The sequence below is a fragment of the Corvus brachyrhynchos genome, unplaced genomic scaffold (genome assembly GCF_000691975.1).
Source record: "Corvus brachyrhynchos isolate BGI_N302 unplaced genomic scaffold, ASM69197v1 scaffold10, whole genome shotgun sequence".
Taxonomy (NCBI): domain Eukaryota; kingdom Metazoa; phylum Chordata; class Aves; order Passeriformes; family Corvidae; genus Corvus; species Corvus brachyrhynchos.
The window spans coordinates 7113370-7133265 of NW_008236180.1; the positions used below are offsets into that span (position 1 = coordinate 7113370).

General features: G+C 40.7%; 1 protein-coding gene across 3 annotated transcripts in view; it reads right to left on the reverse strand.

Annotated features, from left to right (window-relative positions):
- Positions 1-5846: 5846 nt before the first annotated feature.
- The window catches only part of ZNF831 (zinc finger protein 831), a 17346-nt gene continuing 3296 nt past the window's right edge, over positions 5847-19896 (reverse strand). Inside the window, exons 1-6 of one of the 3 annotated variants that reach the window (XM_017734588.1) lie at positions 18548-19888; positions 10805-15053; positions 10173-10315; positions 8188-8357; positions 7909-8060; positions 5847-7624 (exon numbers count right to left, since the gene is read on the reverse strand). In XM_017734588.1, the coding sequence (XP_017590077.1) occupies positions 6761-7624; positions 7909-8060; positions 8188-8357; positions 10173-10315; positions 10805-15049 (5574 nt within the window). In that variant the 5' untranslated portion in view covers positions 15050-15053; positions 18548-19888 and the 3' untranslated portion in view covers positions 5847-6760. Of the gene's footprint in view, positions 7625-7908; positions 8061-8187; positions 8358-10172; positions 10316-10804; positions 15054-18547; positions 19889-19896 lie in introns of those variants that run through there. The other 2 variants (XM_017734582.1, XM_017734593.1) reach the window with 2 other exon arrangements.

Genomic DNA, 19896 nt, shown 5'->3' on the forward strand with positions numbered 1-19896 from the left:
GGAACACGCACTGCAAGGAAGGTGTTGCATGATGAAACTTTAAGAAGAAGCACGCCAACTCTGAGAACAAATAAGTCCACACTGTGACCAGCAACTGTTAACCTTATCTATCAGGAGCGGCTGAGGGAATTGGGAAAGGGGCTCAGCCTGGAGAAAAGGAGGCTCAGTGGGGACCTTCTGGCTCTCCACAGCCCCCTGACAGCAGGGGGCAGTGATTTGGGGGTTGGTCTCTTTTCCCAGGTAACAAATGACAGCACGAGAGCAAATGGCCTCAAGTTGCACCAGGGGAAGTTTAGATGGGAGCTTAGGAAAAACTGCACTGAAAAGGTTGTCAGGCTTGACAAGTTGTTGAACAGACTGCCCAGGAAAGTAGTGGAGTCCTGATCCCTGGAAATGTTTAAAAAATGTGTGTATATGGCACTTGAGGATATGATTTAGTGGTGAACAAGGTGGTGGTGCTGGGTTGATGGTTGGACTTGATGATCTTAGAGGTCTTTTCCAACCTTAAGGGTCCTGTGATTCTCTTATTCTATATATGTATTGTCAGGTCTATCTTACAAACCCTCTCTTGATCCTGTTGTCCAGGAGGCAAGGATAAGGGGTAAGATTTCTCTCTTTCTGGCCCCATTTTTTTGCAGTGTCATTGTAATTAAACCAAGTATGGTGAGGGTGTTGATGAACACAAAAGGGAACATCTGGTAGAGCACAGAGGTGATGCAATTACATTTTAGTAACTGAACCAGCATGGATGAATTTTCATGATGCATTAGTCACTACTGTGTGAATTAAGGTGAAGAGAAACAATGGATGTAGGCATTGACAAGATGAACATACACGTTGTGTGGATTCCATGAATGACAGGGATATCCAGGGGAAGAACTGCCTGATGGCTTTCTCTGGCGACCTCCTGTGTGTAATTGTTCTGTGCAGTGAGTTGCTGTGTTCTGTTAAATATCCCAGAGGAGGTATTTAGAGTTACTGCAGTGGAACATTCTCCGGCTGTTATTTTCCTTCTTTGCACTTTAAATCTTACAGGACCTACTGTTTCCCCAAAATGTTTTACCAATTCCTTTCCTTCCTAAAGGGAATTCTTCCTCTGAGCATTTCTAAGAAAATCCTTCATACTGTATGTTTAAGTCAAGCTTTTCTCCTGCTTCTATTGGTACATTTCCACTGAATTTAACTGGACCACATTGGTGTAATTGAGAGCAGAAGATTGGTTCCTTTAATGTTTCTGCACAAATAATCTGTTTCTCCAATCAGGATTTTTTTCACTGCTTGGAATTTCTTCAAATTTGTCAACATCTTCAGGGTAAGGAGGTTCTTCCCGTTCTAATACCACCTGAATTCTTTTTGAAGCACAGAACATGCTTCCACAGGCATGCTATTAATTATGGATATTTCCCTAATTCCGCTTCTGTGAATATTATCCAACAGTTCACATCTGCCTATCCACATCTGGTACAAATAAAAAAAGGTTTGGTGTTTTTCATATCCAACATGTAATAATGACCCTTTTGCTTTTGTTCTTGTTTTTAAATCAAAGTTTGTGAATCCTTTTTCATATAATCTCTAAACCTTATAATATTGGGCAGGATGAGGCAGGTTTTTTATGCTTTACTTTGTTATATTTACTTTCTTGCTTCTGGACAACCAGTGATTTGAGGTCTGAGGCCTTTGTATGATTTCCCTTTTCAATATTTGCTCCATTTGGAGCTAACATAACCCATAAGTAGAATCAACAAAGTTAGACAAAACTTTTTCATAAGTGGGATGAGATGGAATACCAAGCACTCGTGGGCTGCAGAGGCTGTGATGGCTTTTTGTGTCTTCTGTTTGAGGAGCTCAGTGCAAATGATTCCCTGTGAGCAACGGGAGCATTAAGAGCCATTGTGGAGTTAATGGTCAAATTACTTTTTAAGGAGTGTAATTTTACCTGTTCCTCCCAGCCAACACACAAACGTGTATGTGCACAGAACTCTCTGAATTGCTGCTTGTGCCAATCTTCTAATTCCATTTGTACGTACAAGTTTGGAGATTTGAGGTAACTGTTATAGTCCTGGCTCGGCTTCCCGGTGAAGTATTGCTCTTCTCAGACTGTGGTTTCCTAACACAGGTGGGAACAACCCTGGCTCCCTTTTCCCCATTTAGTTGCTCACCTCAGTTGCTGCCAAAGCATGTTACGGAAATCAATCTGGTTCTTTTCTTTTTTTTTGGTATTAACCGTTTTGATGGAGAAGAGGAAATCTCTGTAATGGCCTCTTTTTGCAGAAGACAGCAGCTCAGCTGAGTGATCCTGTCATACTCGCAGCTGTGTGTTTGAGACAGAATGTTTAATTTGGGCATGTGCAATGAAATAAGGATGTTTTCAAGAAAAATCTGAATGTGATATGTATAATGCAGAACAATAAATCATAGCTTTTTAGATACAAACACTGATCAATGTAAAAAGAGTGGGGGAGGGCTGTTGATGTGACCTAAATTTTGCCCTGTGAATACCTCTGTAATGTGTGAGAGGCTTTGCTTTGCAGAGGTTAAGTGTAATTGAAGCCTGACTCCATCAAGGCTTAACTGTCTGTGCTGGTCCAGAATGTCTGACCTCAGCAGCAAAACCTGAGTGGCCATCAAAGTCAGCTGGAAGACAAGACCACAGGAGGTTATGAAACAGCTCCCATGGCTCTCATCCAGTCTCTCCTTTTGTTAATGGCATAGGAATCTTTGAAAAGGATCAGTGTCTAATATATCCCAACTAACTCACTCTGAAACACTTCCAGTCCTGGCTGGATTAAGAACATAGTCCTGGTGTTGTACTCAGCATTGCTTGTTTTGTCAATCAGTGAATCAAAAATATGCTACAGATGCATGTGCACCATCCTTGTGATGCTTAAAAAAACGGATTGTAGATTAATGAATTGACTCTATTAGAATCACCTTGTTTAGCATTGGGTTTTGAACCCTGATAATTTTTAGGGACCGATAATGAAACTTTTATAGCGGGGGTTTTAAAGCTAAAATCCTCTATATGGCCATGGCCCAAGAATCCTCTTTGCAAAGTAGTCACCCACAAATTTGCAAAGTCACCCACAAATTTGTTCAAGTGAGTCCATCCCTTGTTTAACTGGCTCTTGCAGCTCCTCTAAACCCAAGTATTACATAAATGCAGAACATAATCAGGCAGTTGTCATGAGTAGTCAATAGGTACTTCGACTGTGAGAAAGAAAACCACTTTTTTACGTTTAAGTACTTAAGAGGATGGCTTATAACCAAACTGCGGTAACATTACAGTTCCCTGGAAGACACAACCTCTAAGTACTTCTACGTGACATTTATCCAGTTCCACCAGGACACTTTAAATCAGCTGTTAAAATCTCACAGTATTTTAAAGTCTAAAAAAACCCCACTATTGACCCCTTCATCCATGTGACTCTTGTGGAATGCTGATGGTAAAGGAAAAATACAGGCCAGAAGTCTTAATCTGTGGCCGTGATTCCACACAGATCCTTAAGGTAAAATTAATGGTTTAACAAAGCTACTTAACTACAGGAAAACTATTACAATATAAACACTGATGAATGGGAACAAATTTGGTTGTGCAAATAAAACCTAGGCAGGATCCAAAGCCAGGTTTAGGTGTGTGTTTAGATACCACTCCCTGTGTGTGTCAGCAGGGCATACACAGAAGAACTAAATATTTTAGGAATTGTGTTTTGGGGAAGCCGTTGGCAAGCAAGATTTTATGAGTAAAAATAAGGCTGGAAAGAAAATATGTTCCAGCCCTAAATAACATGATGCTGTATTGGGTTTGTGTGGCAAGGTTTTGGTAGTGGGGGGCTGCAGGGGTGGCTTCTGTGAGGAGCTGCAGGAAGTTTCCCCTACAGAGCCAATTCCAGCAGCTCTAAGCCAGACCTTTTATTCAAGGTATATCTTTGTATTTGCCAGGGATCTCAAGCTTGCTCTGGTTGGTTCACATCCCTCTCACCCACCTTTGTGTAAGAGTTGGAGTTTGCCCAATAGGCAGATCAGTGAAGAATCAATAATTAATAAGATCTACTAGAAAAGTCTGAAACAATAAGAAATAATGTGTTCCCATCCAAAGAGGCAAAATCTGAAACATCCATTAATTTACATCTGCCTGGGTAGATGTAGGTGTTGAGTAAAGACCTTATTAGTCTATATTAGTCAGCATTCCTTATAATTTACTTCCTTCACTGGAAGGAGAATAAAGTTGATGAGATGCATTCATGTGCAAAGGAATTTCAGCTTTGCTTATAGCAAAGAGATGATCCATCAGAACTGCTGCTGGCTTTGGAGGAGAAGGAAACACAGATTTTTCCCTCTGTGCCTGCTGCCCTCCTGTGGTTTTTATGTTCAGCTACTTGGGAGTGAATTAAACACATCAGTAGCTGATTCTTGTGCCGTGTAAAAAGTACAGAAGAGTTTGCCTGTTAGTCTTTTTTGTGAGTACAGTGTGTTCTGGAAAGCTGGAATACAGCTTTCCATACAGCCAGCTGGATTTGGATGTGCAAATTCCCTGAGTTCCCTAATTTAGACCAAGACCATTTCTCCCAGTGCTCACACACTGGTGTACCTAACTCAGGCCTGACTCCTCCAAGGGCTGTTACGGCTAAAAGGATTTATGCTGGAGTCACTGCCTTTTGCAGTGTTCCTGTTAAAATGCCACCACAGAGCTATTGGCACTTTTAAAGAACTAATGTTAGGTCAAATTGTTATACAGGATAGAGAGGTAAAATGTCAAGGATTACTTCTGTCTGGAAATGGAGTTTAAAATTTACTTTCTCAGCTAGCTTGTCCTATTTTTCTTCCAGCTACAGATGCAGAATGAAAAAGAAATTTCTATATTTCATACTGTAAAATATAGGATAAAAGTTTCTTTGCACAGCACTTCTGTCATTAGAATATTTCTAAATTACTGATCTAGAAATTCTACTTTTAAATGCATCATTTAGCCACAGACATTATGCAGAAAAACTTATATAGAATAGTCCTTACATGTCCATGTATTATAATAATTAGCTCTTGCACATGCAAGAAGTGAAAATTCTTGCTGTGGAGGTGCTGGTGTGGTTTGGTGCAATGATTTTTATACTGTGCTTTTTAAAGGTGCTTGGCCAACAGCACTGCTGGGAACACTGGGATCTGGGAATCTCTATAAGCTTTGTGTTTCTTCTTCTTTTGCTTTTTCTGCGAATTCAGAATCCAGCTGTAGCTGTGAGTGATTCCATTAGGGAAAAAAAAAAAAAAAAGCTCCAGAACTTTGAATGTTTCAATATTGCGTCAGTATTGATGGTTCCTCCTCATCCCCCTTCTTTTCCTCTTTTTTCTTCCAAAATTTTATTTGTGTACGTCTTTGAGTTCACACTATTTAAATTCATTGCACCTAGAATTCACCCCAATACCCCAGTACCCCAGCAGTTTTTCTTGAAGCACAAATACTGAACAGAGCAAGATAAAGGATAAATGCGAAGCTCTGTTTTTATGACCTCAAGTCTTGTAAAGTTTGTAGGACATTTGTATCCAAATACATAGGAATTGCACAGGACTTGGCATGTGGTTTAACCCTCTGAGCTGCTTGGGCATTTTTTACACGTACACATTTATTTTTCTCAGATCATTTGTACTAGGTTTCTTTGTATGACCTGTTTAATCTTTTACATGTGCATGACTAAAAAGCAACTCCAGATGTCCTGTGTAGGTTAATCCATTAATCCCTACGTGTGAATCACAACACAAGAACAGTAGAAGTGTAAGTCTAGAATTTGACTATAATGTAGAAGTGGAATGTTTTCGGTGTTCATCAGCTTAATCAAGTGAGCGAATACATTTGGTCAAATTGAAATATCTAATTATTTATTCACATAGAAACCAGTAAACTTTAAGGTTTGTAGCACAAAACTTGTTGTTAAAAAAAGAAAATGAGCTATGCCATATAGCTTCTTTACCCTCCATAAAATGGCATCATTGCAGTTAAAACTACAATAAAAATGAAACATTCCAGATTACATTAGTTGGAGCACAATGTGACAAATATAATGAGAAAATCCTTGTCAGAAATTTTACTACAAGGAAATACCGATAACTAACACCCATATTCTCCACCTAGAAATTAAGAACATTTGAGTAGATCTTGGCATAAAAGGCACAAAACACAAAGCAAAGCATGCTTGTGTCATTTCTCACACAGAAGCATTGACATTTGTGCAACATGGGAAAAGACCAGCATTTTTCCAGACTCTTCCAATATCAGAGATACTTAAGGAACAGATCTTCCCCTTAATGCCAGTGTGTCACTCCCAGTATGGAGGCAGTGACTACAAGAAAAGAGGGATATAGAGAAGGGAACACATCCGTACCCTTCCAGGAAATCTGAGCTGAGGAACTGAGGAAGTTGCTGCGGTTGTATTGTTGAAGTAACCCAATCCACTGCAGGCTTGGAGTAACACACCCACTGGCAGCCAGCACTTGTGGGAATTCTGAGACTGGCAGGAATGTTAACAATGCTGGAAACCCGACAGGAACACAGGGTTACCTCTTGCATTTAAATGTGCGATGCCAGCCTCAAATGAGCATTTTTAAAAAAGGTTGAGTCCTTGAAAGGAAGGGCCCTTCCAAAGAGGATGTTGCCTCTGGCATAGAGGAATGGCTTTGCTGATGTTAAGATGTTTCAGAACTATGGATCAAAGATCCCTGGCATTTCCTGCTGTAACAGGCTGGCACACAAGCCCCTGGCAGCAGCCTGTTGCTATATTTCTATAACCAGCCTGTCCTCATCATCACTGCTCGTGTCATCATACTCCACCCGTGTTTGTTTCCTCATCATCTCTAAACCTCTCTTTTTATACGTCTTGGGGGGTGTTGCAGAGAAACTCTTGAACTCAGGGGATCTGAGAGTAATTGGAGGCTTTTTAAAGGTAGCAGTAGCTGTTCCATGTGGACTTCCATAGGGATTGGGCTGCAGGTGGGATCTGCTCTTGTCGGCACTTCCGTGCAGGTCCAGGAGATGCTGAGATGAATTTGCCCTCTCTGAGTGTTCTCTGCTGGGTAACTGAGCCCTCATGACTGACTCAGGAAAAGACTCTGCTTGCGATCCAAACAAATGTGAACATCCTGGCTGGGAACTGGGAGGTGAGTTTTCTTTGGGAGGTGAATGTGTGTTTTCTTCAGTTGGAGGTTTCTCCCTTCTAGAGGCCTGGATCACCGGGTCTGACATTCCAAATATTTGGCTCTCTGACTCTACTCTCAGTTTGTTTTCCTGGCTTGCTCCTGGATGTAAGGAAAGAGGAGCAGCAGCCTCTGGATTTGTGCTGTCAGGCTGGTCACCTGTGCCTGTGTTTGTAAATTCAGGAGAGCAAGACCCAAAGGAAGCTGCCACGGGGTCACTCCGAAGGCTTGGCTGGGATTCCCCAGGCAAGGATGGCTGGAGCACGAGGGGCTGTGTCACCCAGCAGCAAATGGCCACGTCGCTGCTGAATTCCTGCAGGGACATGTCAGCTGTGGAGGAAAAGGAATGAGCTGTCACAGCTATTCCCAGAGGAGCTGTAATGTTCTGGACAGAGGCGTTTGTTCTTGGGTGTTCCCTGATTTGCCCAGAAATGTCCTGTAGAAACTAGGAGGGGAAAAAATTTACACATAAAGTTTTCAGTCCAGAGCAATTTCATCCAACTGATGCAAATTTAATTGTTATTTTAGCTAATTCTAACATCAGTAAGTTTTCATTTTATTTTAACCCCCAGAAATACCTTTAACACATTTTTCAACATTTTAAACAAAATCTGTGATACAAAATAGTTTCAACATCAACTTTAAAACAGCTGAATATAATTTGGGTTTTAATTGACTTTTTTTTTCTGTCAATAAAAAATAATACAAGAATTAAGGTACAATACCTACTTTTTTATCCATTTTGTCTTTTTGTTTAACATGGTTTCGGTTTTCAGTATGGGAAGATATTCCTGAGTTATTCTTTGCTTCTTTTTTCCTTTTGCAAAGTTGTTTGTCTGAGGTGGAATATGACATGTCTTTTTGCTGGTGTAGATAATTTTCTATTGAAAAAAGGTTGAAGAGACTTTGACTTTAATTTTTATTCCCCCCACATGCTCAAACTTACAACATTCCTCATTATATCACTGCAATAACATCAATTTTAACACAAATATTCTAAATACTTACCTTGCATCTTGGATTGAGGAGGATGGCTCTTCTTATGCTTATTAAATCGGGGGGGTTGGGATGAGCAGCCCTTTCTCAAAGCATCCAGAGCTCTGTTGGGAAAAGAGGGCCTCTTGTTCAGCCGGTTCATTTTCAGCTGAGCAAATCCATGGATGTGCCTCCCTCTGTACCTGCAGTGCCAGGGGCATTGAGGGGATAAACAAGTATGGGAGATGTAAAAGCAGCCAGAGGAGAATAACATCACCTCATCAGGTGCATTAAAGTCTAACAGCAATTTATTACTGTGAGGGAGGTGTTTGTTTATGTCAACTCAAAAAAAAATCAGGATTTTAGGCAAGAGACCCACAATTTTTTTTTTTTTTTTCCTCCATAGGATTCAGTAAATCCTTGATTTTCTAAGAGAAAAGGATTTGGGAATAACAGATCCTTTTCCCTGTATCTGGAATTTTAAAACAATATACTTCACAAAGACAGGAATCACAGACCCACAATTTTTTTTTTTTTTTTTTCCTCCATAGGATTCAGTAAATCCTTGATTTTCTAAGAGAAAAGGATTTGGGAATAACAGATCCTTTTCCCTGTATCTGGAATTTTAAAACAATATACTTCACAAAGACAGGAATCACCTGAGGCTGTGTGGTTGTTGGGTTTTTTTCTTTTTCACTTCTTGAGTGCTACTTATTCATCATCACTATGGAGCAACATAAGGATTTCAGTTATTTAGAAAACCCACACTGAATAATCAAATTCTGCTTTATTTCCTACTCTGGCTCCATCTTTCAGTAACTCTGAATGAGTGAGACTAAAGTACATTGGAAGATCCCACCCCTAAATCTGTCACTATCCACAGAGCAAGGTGTAAATCTAAAAGGATGCACTTGTTCAGGTGTTTGGTGTATTAGAAAATTAATTTACACTTGGTGGTTACCAGTTGGGTCAGTTACCTACTAATAGGCATAACCTGAGCTTGCAGGACACTGTACTTAATTGAATCCCTGCACTTATTTGATATAAATAAATCTGATATAAATAAATTCTGAGACCAGCAGGAAAAAACCCACAAAAACAAAACAACACCCAAAAATCAAACCAGAAAAAAGTCCTAGAAGAATGTCACTAGGCTGGGTGACACAGACCTGAGTCTTCTGTTTCTGTTCTTATGGCCCTTCAAAATTGCAGGGCTGTTTGCTGAACTAGACATGGTGATTAAGTTACTGACACTGATTTGTCCTCAAGGGAGTCACTCTGTCTGATTTTGGTGATGAAATAGAGTAAGAGGGATGAATGCACACAATATGTGTTTCTTAATGAAGCAATTCATCAGACATCCTGCTGCCCCACACTCCTGAAAGATTAGAGGGCAAGTGCTCCACTGATATGAATTCCCATTGAACAGGGAGGGGGAGCTGTACTGATTGAGACAATGTGCCCTTGATAGTTTTATGCTCAAATTCTTCCTGCTTTTTTATTTAAACCAAATGATCCTTTGAACTACAGATGGTTCTGTTAGTTTGTGTTTAACTTGATATTTATTCTTCTGCCTTCTCTTGTGAATACCAGTTGAGGATATGGATCTTCCAAGGACAAAGGGCCTCGCACACTGCTCTGAGCTGTGACGGGATTAAAAACAGAAGCATTTTGGTTCCCTTCAAACAAAAGTAAATGCTCACAATTTTGACAGATAAGAACAATTTCTAAATCATAGTGAGACTCAACCAACCAGGCATCATCTTTCTGTGGGATATGTCTGGTTTGCTTAGAAAAGTCTGTTCCTAACAGTAAACAACAGATTGATATTTTTATAGTTTACCTTTGGGGCACTGCTGTGGTATAAGAATAGCTCTTTCTGAGAGATTTATCTTTTTTTCTCCCAATTTTATCAAGGTTGAATTTTGGGGATGACTTTTTATTTTCTGTGGAGTTTTTATACCCATTACAGCAAAATTATATCTATATCCAGTGAACCTGAAAGCCATACTTCTTACCATTTAGGGGTGACTTTAATCCTTTTCTGTTTGTGGCTCCTCTTAAGTTTATTTGTTGAGAGTTTTTCCTTTTTGCAAGCTACTGTTTTCTTCTTTTGCTCTGAAATATTTTTGAAAGAAACACCAGGAACTGCTGAGCTTAACTGTTGAGAATATTGGGAAAAAATGAAATCTGTGAATTACATTGACTGTGAGGTTGGAAATCTGTGCACTTTTTAAATACCACTGAACAGCAAAGGAGTTAAGTAGCACAACTCTGTATTTAAATTCTACTCTAAGTTAAATATTCATTTAGAATGAAAACAATTAAATACAGATGCTATTAGAGAAAAATATAAAACATCCCCATAAAGGGTAGAAAAATTAAGAAAGAGAAATTCACTCCTCTCACTATCAGCATTCTGAAATGGTCAAATGAAAGAAACATATTCACACAGAAGTGTATCTTTCTGATGTATCAAATTAATATAAGACTTATAAAAACATAAATTTTAAATTCTGTATTAGCAAATGCCTGTAAATGTTCATAAATACACTTCTGATAATTATTTCATTTTTCTAGTAAGAGGGTGGGGGTGGGCTGTCAGCCAGTAACACCCTCATGAGAAAGCAAATAGGATTATTAATATTACCTCCTGCATCTGGTGTCCTTTGGAAAATGATGAAACCAACGTTTTTAAACTTGTGTTTGTTAAGCCATATGCCACATTCTTGCTAATATTTCTCATTTTGAAAATGGAAATGTCATATTTTGACAGGGTGCATTCCCTGCTGGGTTCCTTGTCACAGGTGTGCAAGGAGGGATGGGCAGAGGCTGCATTCCCACTCTGCTCTGAGGGCAGAGGGAAGCTCCTGCTCAAACAGCACCAGGTCAGCCGGGGCTCAGCACTGAGGGATGGGAAGGTGCTCTTGGAGCCTGGTACTGGAGAAGTGCCAGAGTACCAGGTCCTGTTATTGTGGGGCAGCACTGGCAATTCTTTACAGTGAGTGCTGAGAGTGTGGCAATAGAAAGTGCCAAAAGAATGGCAAAAATAAGTGGGGTTTTCATGTGAGCTCTGGGAATGCTGTGGATCCTGCAGTGGTGGTGGGATGTCCTTAAGGATGCATGGACTTCCCGCTCTGTCCCATCCCAGGATTGTTGGCTCTGCACGCTTGCTAGAAACTGATGTCTTTATCAAAGAGTCACTTTCTGAGCAAAGGTGATGTAAGGCCTTCCTCTCATCTTTGATGTCAGCAGATATGAAAAAGCCACTTGTATACACAGAAGTAAAGCATATTTTCTTCTGCAGAGTCTGTGTAGAGCAAGTACTTTTACTCATCCACTTCTCTTCTCTTTGCCTTTGATAATTTAATTTATTTTTGTTCTGTTTGTTTTTCTCATCCTCTTTTGCAATATCCTGCTGCTTGAAGATTTGGTTACGAAAGGTGTTCTCTGTTGTGGTTATGATATTTGTGGTTTCTGAGTTGACTGATGAACAGAATCCTGGAGTTTTCCAGTTTGTGTGAAGATTCCACTGAATTTCTCCTTTGCCAGCCTTTCGTCTCACTTCAGATTTTAAAGGGGACCAAACCACATCACTGGAAAGAGAACAGAGGGATGTGCTGCTGCAAGAGCAGGGTGGGGTGGTTAAGTCATCTGTCCGAGGTCTGCAAGCTGTCATCTCCCCTTCAGGTCTAAGCAAAGATGACAGATCTGAAGTTCTCTTGTCCTGTGGCAATTTAAGGATGTATTTTGGAGAGAAGGCATTTTGTTGTGGGACTGGACTTAAATGATCAGGTTGCAGATGATGACTTTTAGGAGACACATCCACAGCATTGTCATTGAGAAGTGGCACTTTTGCTCCTGTTTTTACAAGATGTGTTTTGTCATCTCCATCTGTTGCACTGTGCAAGGCAAAAGAGTTGGAATCACTTCCCCTTAATTCATATCCTAAAAATCCTGCCAGTGAAGCTTTTGAGATACCTGCAGGATGTGAAAGAAGGTTAATGTCACTGTAATTAAGAGCTTTTGTGGGAAGTTTGATTGTTTTCCTGTATTCCACATTCTCAGTACCTCCAGTGACATCATTAATTCCTGCGCTTGATTTTTGCTCCTCTGCTTTACTGGAGAATTTCACTGGAGCTGTGGGAGGACACTGAGTACCAGAGCAATGGACTCTCTCTGCTTCACTTGCTGCAGTGGTTTCTCTACTGGGACTAGGGCAGGACACTGAAATCACATTTTGTGTTTTCTCCACTTCGAATTTCAGCTTTTTCCTTTCTGATGGCAAAATGTGGGATTTCCCTTCTGTTTCTCTGTTGTTGCAATGGACCCACGGGGACGTCAGGCCATGCTGGCCACTTTCCTTAGTCCCGTGATGGCTCCCAAGATTGTGTGAAGTGCTTTTACAGTCTAAGTCAAATGCACTGGATTCTTTCCCAGGGCTTGGTTTCTCCCAGTTGCTACTCTGTACTGGCAAGCAGTCATCATTCCTTCCATCGCTGCTCAGCTGACACTCAGGATTTTGAAGCCTGAGATCACCACTGCTTGAAGCCAGCAGCGTGCTGCTGCCAGCTGTGCATTTCTCTGTGTCACTGCCACGGAGCTCTTGGGAAGTTTGGCTGGTTACAGCTTCAGCAGTTATGGAATGTGATGTCTCCATTAGGTAGGACACTCTGTCTGCAGTTTCCTCAGAGGACACATTCTGCAGAACATGATTAGCATCAGTACAAGTTCCTGATTTACCTGTGGTTGAAGCTGCTGTCACAAGGGCGGAAGGACTGTCACTTGAAGAGCTCCTGCCATCTCTTTCCTCAGTAATTTCAGCGCTGCTGGCTGATTCCCTTGAATTAGGAATCAAGCTTGTAATATCTGTAATCTTATTCTCTCTCTGTTTAATTTTCTTGGCATTTTGACTGCTTTTCAATTTTTGGTAGATTTTCTTAAACGTTTCATCTCCATACATTTGCCATTTTTCTTGAGAGAACATCTTCAACTTCCTTTGATTGTGTTTCTTATTTTTAGCACTGATTACTTCTCTGGCCCCAAGCTTTTTAGCCCCTTTCAACTCCTCTGACAGAGAAGGGTGATCAGCTGCATTACTTAGGGGCAAATCATCCACTGCTGTTTGTCTCACTAGAGCTCGGGGATGGCTATTAGGGAAATCCACTGAATTCGCAGCAAAATCGTTGCTAGGCAGCAAACCAGCAGTGCCTGTGTTTGCAGACTGCTTAGTAAGAGAAAGTGGTTTTGAGCAACCTGGTTTGTCAGGTACCATCCTTGCTCCCTCCACAACAGGCAAGGAGTTGCTCCGAGTAACAGGCACAGTGTCGATTGTTGTGGAGAACTGGGTAGGAACTGAATGGAAAAACATTGGCTTGCATTTCTCCAGGGGTGCAAAGGTAGATTTTGCTGAACAAAGAGAAAGATTCTTTTTCCTATTTACATCACAAGTTCTGATATCAAAATGGAAAGAGTCTTTGTATGTGTAAGGCATTGGCAGGTCAATGCTTCCCTGTTTAGAAAGGACAGTTTTTCTGGGCCTGACATTGTCTAACTGGGTATCATCCACCACACTTTTGTTGTGAGAAATAAGCTTTGAAATGTGTTCTTCCAGTCTCTTTTTCTCTAGCATTGAGGCTGTAGCTTTGTCAGCTGCCTCCAGCTTTGCAGTGCTTCCTGAGGCACACCTTGGGCCGCTGAAGGCAGTTTCATTTTCCAGTTCCGTGCTGTGCTCGTAGAGACTGTGCAAGGGGCTGGATGATGTCATCTGCTGTTCTGCGCTGTCAGAGCGCGACAGATACCCCGAGTCAGTGCTCTCACACTTCTTCAGCTTGCAGTCCAAGGGTTTGTAATCCCACTGCTTCTCTGAAGAGGTTGCTTGCTGCCTTTGCAGCTGAATGTGCTTATTGGCAGTGGGAGTTCTTTGCTCCTGCATCTTCTTTCTCAGACATGGACCATTTGACAAAGCTCCTGGAGATGCTAAACTTTGAGGTTCTCTTTCAGGAACCTCCTGATTAACCTTTGAACTGAAGGACTGATTCATTGTTTCTTGATTTTCTGAAGCAGCTGATGAAGAGCTTTTTGCTAGCAGTGAGAGCTCATGAGGTTTCTTAGTGTCTGTTGCTGCACTGGTCTCTGAACTGGGTTGTTTGATGTGTATCCCCTGGTCTTCACTGGTGCTACTCAGTGCTTTGCTGCCTTGAGGAGAGGTGGTGCTCTCTGCTGATCTCTCATTTTGCTCTGGTCCCCCAGTGATGTCAGAGTCTGAGGGCAGCCTGGCGTTGTTGACGTGTGTTTGGGTTCTCCTGTGTTTGTACAAGTTGCTCTGAGTTTTAAATGCAATGCCACAAGTGGTGCATGGAAAGGGCCTCTCTCCTGTGTGAGAGCGAATGTGTTTCTCAAGGACACTTGGCTTCAAACAATCTCGTCCACAGTGTTTGCAGATGTATTTCCCAGATTTTTTTGATTTTCCCGGGCTTCCAATAGATGCATTTACGCAAGAATTTGGTGATGATAAAACTGGTAAAGTGCTGACTATGCTCAGTGTTAGGCTTTGCCCAAGCTGTTTCTGGAAAACCGGCTGAGGCGGCTCCGTGCCTTCCGGAGCAACGAGCGGGTTGAGGATGAGGGGAATGTTGCCGCCGTCAAGGTGGCCACAGTCCCTGCCGGTCACCAAGGGCGCGTGTGGCTGGAAGCATCCTGGCTGGACGGGCTGGAGCAGCGGGATCGTCAGGGCTTTGAGGTACAGGGGCTGGGGCAGGACCTGCCCCCGGGCAGGGTCTGAGGAGCCCCGCGAGGGCCGCAGGGAAGGGCCCGGGACGGGATCTGCTGGGGCGGCCGCGACAGCCGGCGGGTTCTGGGCCTCCATCCCAGGGGCCAGCTGCCATGTGCTCATGGATCTGCCAGGAGGGGACAGAAAACAAGCAGGAGTCGGCAGGCAGCAAATAAAATACACACTTCCCACCGCTGGACTGGTAAAATTAGCAACTAAGAATATCACTAATCTTACATGCAGGCATTAAACAGACAATAATTACTTCCTTTCCCAATTAAATTGATTCATTTTTCATTTCTCATCTAGGAGTTAAAGTTCAGTACGGTGTAAAGAACACTGAACACTACATTTAAAACCACTCTTACAACCTACAGTAAGTACCCAAAGCACTAGAAACAAGTCTGAGTTTCAGATTTGCAAATGGAGGCTCTAGGCACACCAAGAATAATACAATTTTAATTTTCCGGAACCATATTCCCATTATATATTTGTATCATGTTTTTAAAATTAATTAATATTAGTAATTTTTAATACAAAAACACAGAACAGTTGAGGTTAGAGGGGACCTCAGGACATCTCTAGTCCAAACACCTGCTCAAAGCACAGTCAGCACTGAGGTCAGATGAGGTTGTCAGGGTGTTACCAGTCTGGTTTTGAAAATCTCTGGGGATAAAACTGCACAGTTTCTTTGGGCAACTGGTTCCAAACACAGGACATTAAACATGCCTGCATATTATCTGTGCTTACCCAGTTTAAGGGAGCTAAGGCCAAACACATTGCAGCAAGGGGTATAAAATGAAAATACATGAACAAAATGAAAGTCATGTCCTGTTCTAAAAGTCAGATTTGCATAAATATGTGCAAAGTAGAAAAGATGGTATCATAGGAAAATAGTGTGATAAATTAAAGTTGGCTTTTGTGTAGCCCAAATTAATTTGGTCTAATTAACGGAGATATTATAGTGTACTGCTTGTTTTTAGATGCTTTCAATGCCAGATGAAAACATCTTCTAAGACACAGTTTTTGAAAAAAGTGAACCTGTTCTTTTGAAATCTATCCTAATATATGCAGGGTAGGTGCTGGTCCAGACTACTTCTTATTTCAGCAAATATTTGTATTGTCTTTTTTTCTTTCTAAAAAACAAAGGAGGAGGAAAGGATAGGAAACTATCAAAATAAGCAAGTTGAAAATTTTCTTTGGAAGAGCTGATAGGGGCATGAGCATAACCCCTTGTAATTACAGTTTGGATGAACATCAGGTGATCTGTGAGTGTTTGTTTGATTCTTGCTCAGTTATGCTTACTGTATCCACTGGCTGCTATGAATAATGGGTTGTTCTTGTGCAAACAGCCATAAAAAAACCATTTGGAATAACATAATCAGTGGCTCAATTTGAAATCTGCAATTTGTTGCTTTACTGCATAATCTCTAGTGGTATTTCTGTAACTTCCTTGGATCATTTTAATAGGTTATCATTACTGGGAAACAGTAAAAGAATTACTTCAAAATGTGGTTTGAAATCTGTACTGGTTCCATCCCAAAAAACAACCTGTAAACTGAACTGATCAGTGCACAGCAAAGTGTTAGATTTTGCTTTTTTTCTTCCTCATGAATGCTATAAATCAACCTCAGTTATCAAGCATGGAGTTTTCTTATGCACTTCTGACATTTCTATGCAGAATAATCACTTAAGTGGCTTTTTATTATAGGTAGTGACTATAATGACGAAAGAATGTTAAAAGAATATGGCTTGTTAAAGAAATTAAGTTATTATCCATATTGTGCAGTGGGGTTGCCTCTACAGAATAAAAGTGGAATTCTCTAATTTGCAAAGTGATGTTATCAACATTTCAAGTCCATTTAAGATGGTTCCTAAGCTATTCAGTCACTTTTGAATTTAAACACAGCATAAAATAAGGGATAAGATGTGAGACAATGATACAAATTAAGTACGCAGTAGTTTTTCCAAAATACAAAAAAAAAAAGTTTTGGGGAAAAAAAATATGCTTCAAAGAACAGACTACAAGAAAAAAAGTGAAGCCTAAATACCCAGTAGGTATAAGATCTAACAAGTACCACATCAGACACCGTGTCTTTGCTCCCCTCCCCCAGAGAGAGGTGTGCAAATACACTTCCACGTATTTTACATTTCCCCCACCAGCTTGCTCCAGGGTCACAAACTCTTTCTCTCTCTGATTTCCTCCTGGCCATGCAGAGCTGATGGGCCCTTCAAGGCCACCACAGACAAATGTTTTTCATAGGAATCCTGTGGTTCCCAAGTAGCAGAGGCTCTGTGTAATTTCACTTAATGCTGTTAAGTTTCTGGGGCCCAAAACACAGCCTGAGACTCATTTCAGTGTTCTGTAATGCTCTACAAAGAAAATACCTAAGTGGTGACAGAAAATTTAAAGGAAAGTTTTAAATAAAGCTCAACAAGTAAACTAATGGTGATACTTAATGTACTTTTAAGAATATAATAACACATCTCTATCAGGTGTGGTAGTTTGCTGCTTTTCACAGCAAGAAAAAGTACTTCCTGAGTGAAACTGCCATGACTTGTATTCTACTGGGGCAAATACCATCAAAATTTTCACATCTGTTACTTATATACAAAAAAAGGCCACTGTGTTTCTTTGTATGTTGACAAAAATAGCTTATCTCAAATGAATTCTGCCCCAAGGCTAATTCAGGGTAGTCCTTGCCTAAAGTAGAAATTCCTCTGTTTATTATCCCCTGGGTTCTGTTACTGAGCATCCACCCAATGTTCTCAGCTGTTTCTAACTTGTGGCATTGAACTACCAGCATAAGAATTTGATCCTACTTAGATAAGGAAAATTTTCCAATAATGCAGGATTTGGCCAGCCCAAAATTTTCTAAATTGATTTCTTAAGCTATCAAAACTGGTCACTAAAATTCCATTAAATACAACTATTTTGTTCCTGGTTTGAAATTCTAACTTCAGGTACACACCATAGGCAGGTCTGTGGAACACTGAAAAATGGAGCAGTTTCACATAAGAAATCATTGTAGCAGAAACTCTCTTACTCACTTTATACGTATGAAGTATTTTAATACAAGAGGTTGATATAAAAAACTCATTTTAAATCAAATAAGTTCAATTTTTATAGACTTTTTCCTGAATTCCAAATACATTTTATAAAAATTGTTTCATTTTGTCAGCACTTGTTATGATTTTGGACTACACAACCAAAAGATTTTTGTCTTCTGCATGGCACATGAAATGCTCTGTTAATTGCCCACCATTATTAACTAAATCAATAACTAAACATGTAAATACTTATTTTCTGCACTTACATATAATTTTTCGACACACCACTGAGCAAAGAATCAGTCTCTAAGCAGACACAGAGCTCAACTGCTCAATCCCCCACCTTGGTCTGCAGGTACAACCCAGAGACACGACAGAGTTACTTTATTTTTGTAACCCCATAGAAACAGGTTTTCAACGTTATGAACATACACAATAGACTCAATTATACCAGGAGTCTTTACCTTTTTAAAAGCCTTTTAGTGATCCCTACCTTAAATACCAGGGAGCAGAAGTGGAAGTCTGGAAATAATTAAGTCTTCAGTCTGGAAATAATTTTACCTCACGTACCTTTGATTGAGCCAGGCATTTCAGCAATAAAAGTCTAATTTCTGTCAATACTTGATGCAAGCAGAGAGAAACGAGGACAAAGACTTGAAACAGATTAGAAGTAGGAAGTTGGGTTTTTCTTTTTTTTTTTTTTACATTGGTGTCACAGTAACAACCTTCAGAAAACAGGAAGAGTTGAAACAGAAGAAGATGAAGTGGCATTTCAATTTCTCTGTATCCTTTATCACTATTTATGTAGGGAGCTCTAAACAGAATCTTCGAAACGTGGGGGGTTTGTGCTCTGTCTTTTGTCCTGAAATACACTGACACCATGGTAGGGTTTTTTATTTATACTCCTAAAGGTAATTTTATTTTAACTTTACAGTAAAGGGCTCTCTTAAAATATGTTGGGAAAGAAAACAATGGTGGAGAGAAGACACTTGCCACATATGAAGTGCTAAACTTATCCAGCGTGGGTGTTGTCCACCACCTTCTTCTAGTGGTGCCCTGTGGGACGGGAGAAAGCAGTAACCAGGTGGGAAAATGCCTCAGGAATGTTAAAAGTGTTTATGTTGTGCTCAACAAACCTGCATAAACTTGTGGAAAACTGCAGGGAAAACAGGATAGGGCACAGTCAAGTGAAAGGGTCATTTAAAAAAGTAAACTTTATTTGGGGGCCGACTTCCTAAAGAGTGCTCAGGTGACACAGTGAGCAGCACTGAGGGGTCCTGGGGGGCCACTCTTCTTTCTGCAAACACTTGTTTAGAGCAGGGACTGGGATGGCTGCGTCCTCCTCTGCTGGTAGACTGAGTGAATCCCAAACTGGAATTCCCAATAATGTAACAAAACTGGCATAGCTGGCCTGTATAATTTCCTTAGGAACAGCATATTTTGGAAGATACAGCTTTTATTTTCCCTGTGATGAGCAGCTGCACAGTTCAGACCCTGCAGCCTGTCCCTTGTTGGGAGTGGTGAAACTGTAACACTATAATTGTCCAATATCCACTTCAGTGGGAGCTCTTTCTTTTAATAATCCTGGTGATAAATCTATGCTACAGGCCTCAGTAGATTTCCATTCCAAACAGCTTTATTGATCCTGAAGAGTTTTGCCTGTTGTTTGGATTGTTTTCCATTTATTTCTGGAGCCCTGATTTAGCAGGCCTCTCATTTTGGTGGTGGAGAAATATTTCTGTCTTGTTCTCCCCATCTTTCTTGCCTGTCACGTAGTTATTTAGGGGGCAGAAAGCTCTTAACAGGGCCCAGTATTACTGCTTAAAATCCTCCTGGTTTCTACCATACCCTGAAATGCTCCCAGTCATTGGTAATGGCACTGCAGATGCTTCAAATCCGTGAATCTAGAAAATAATTTA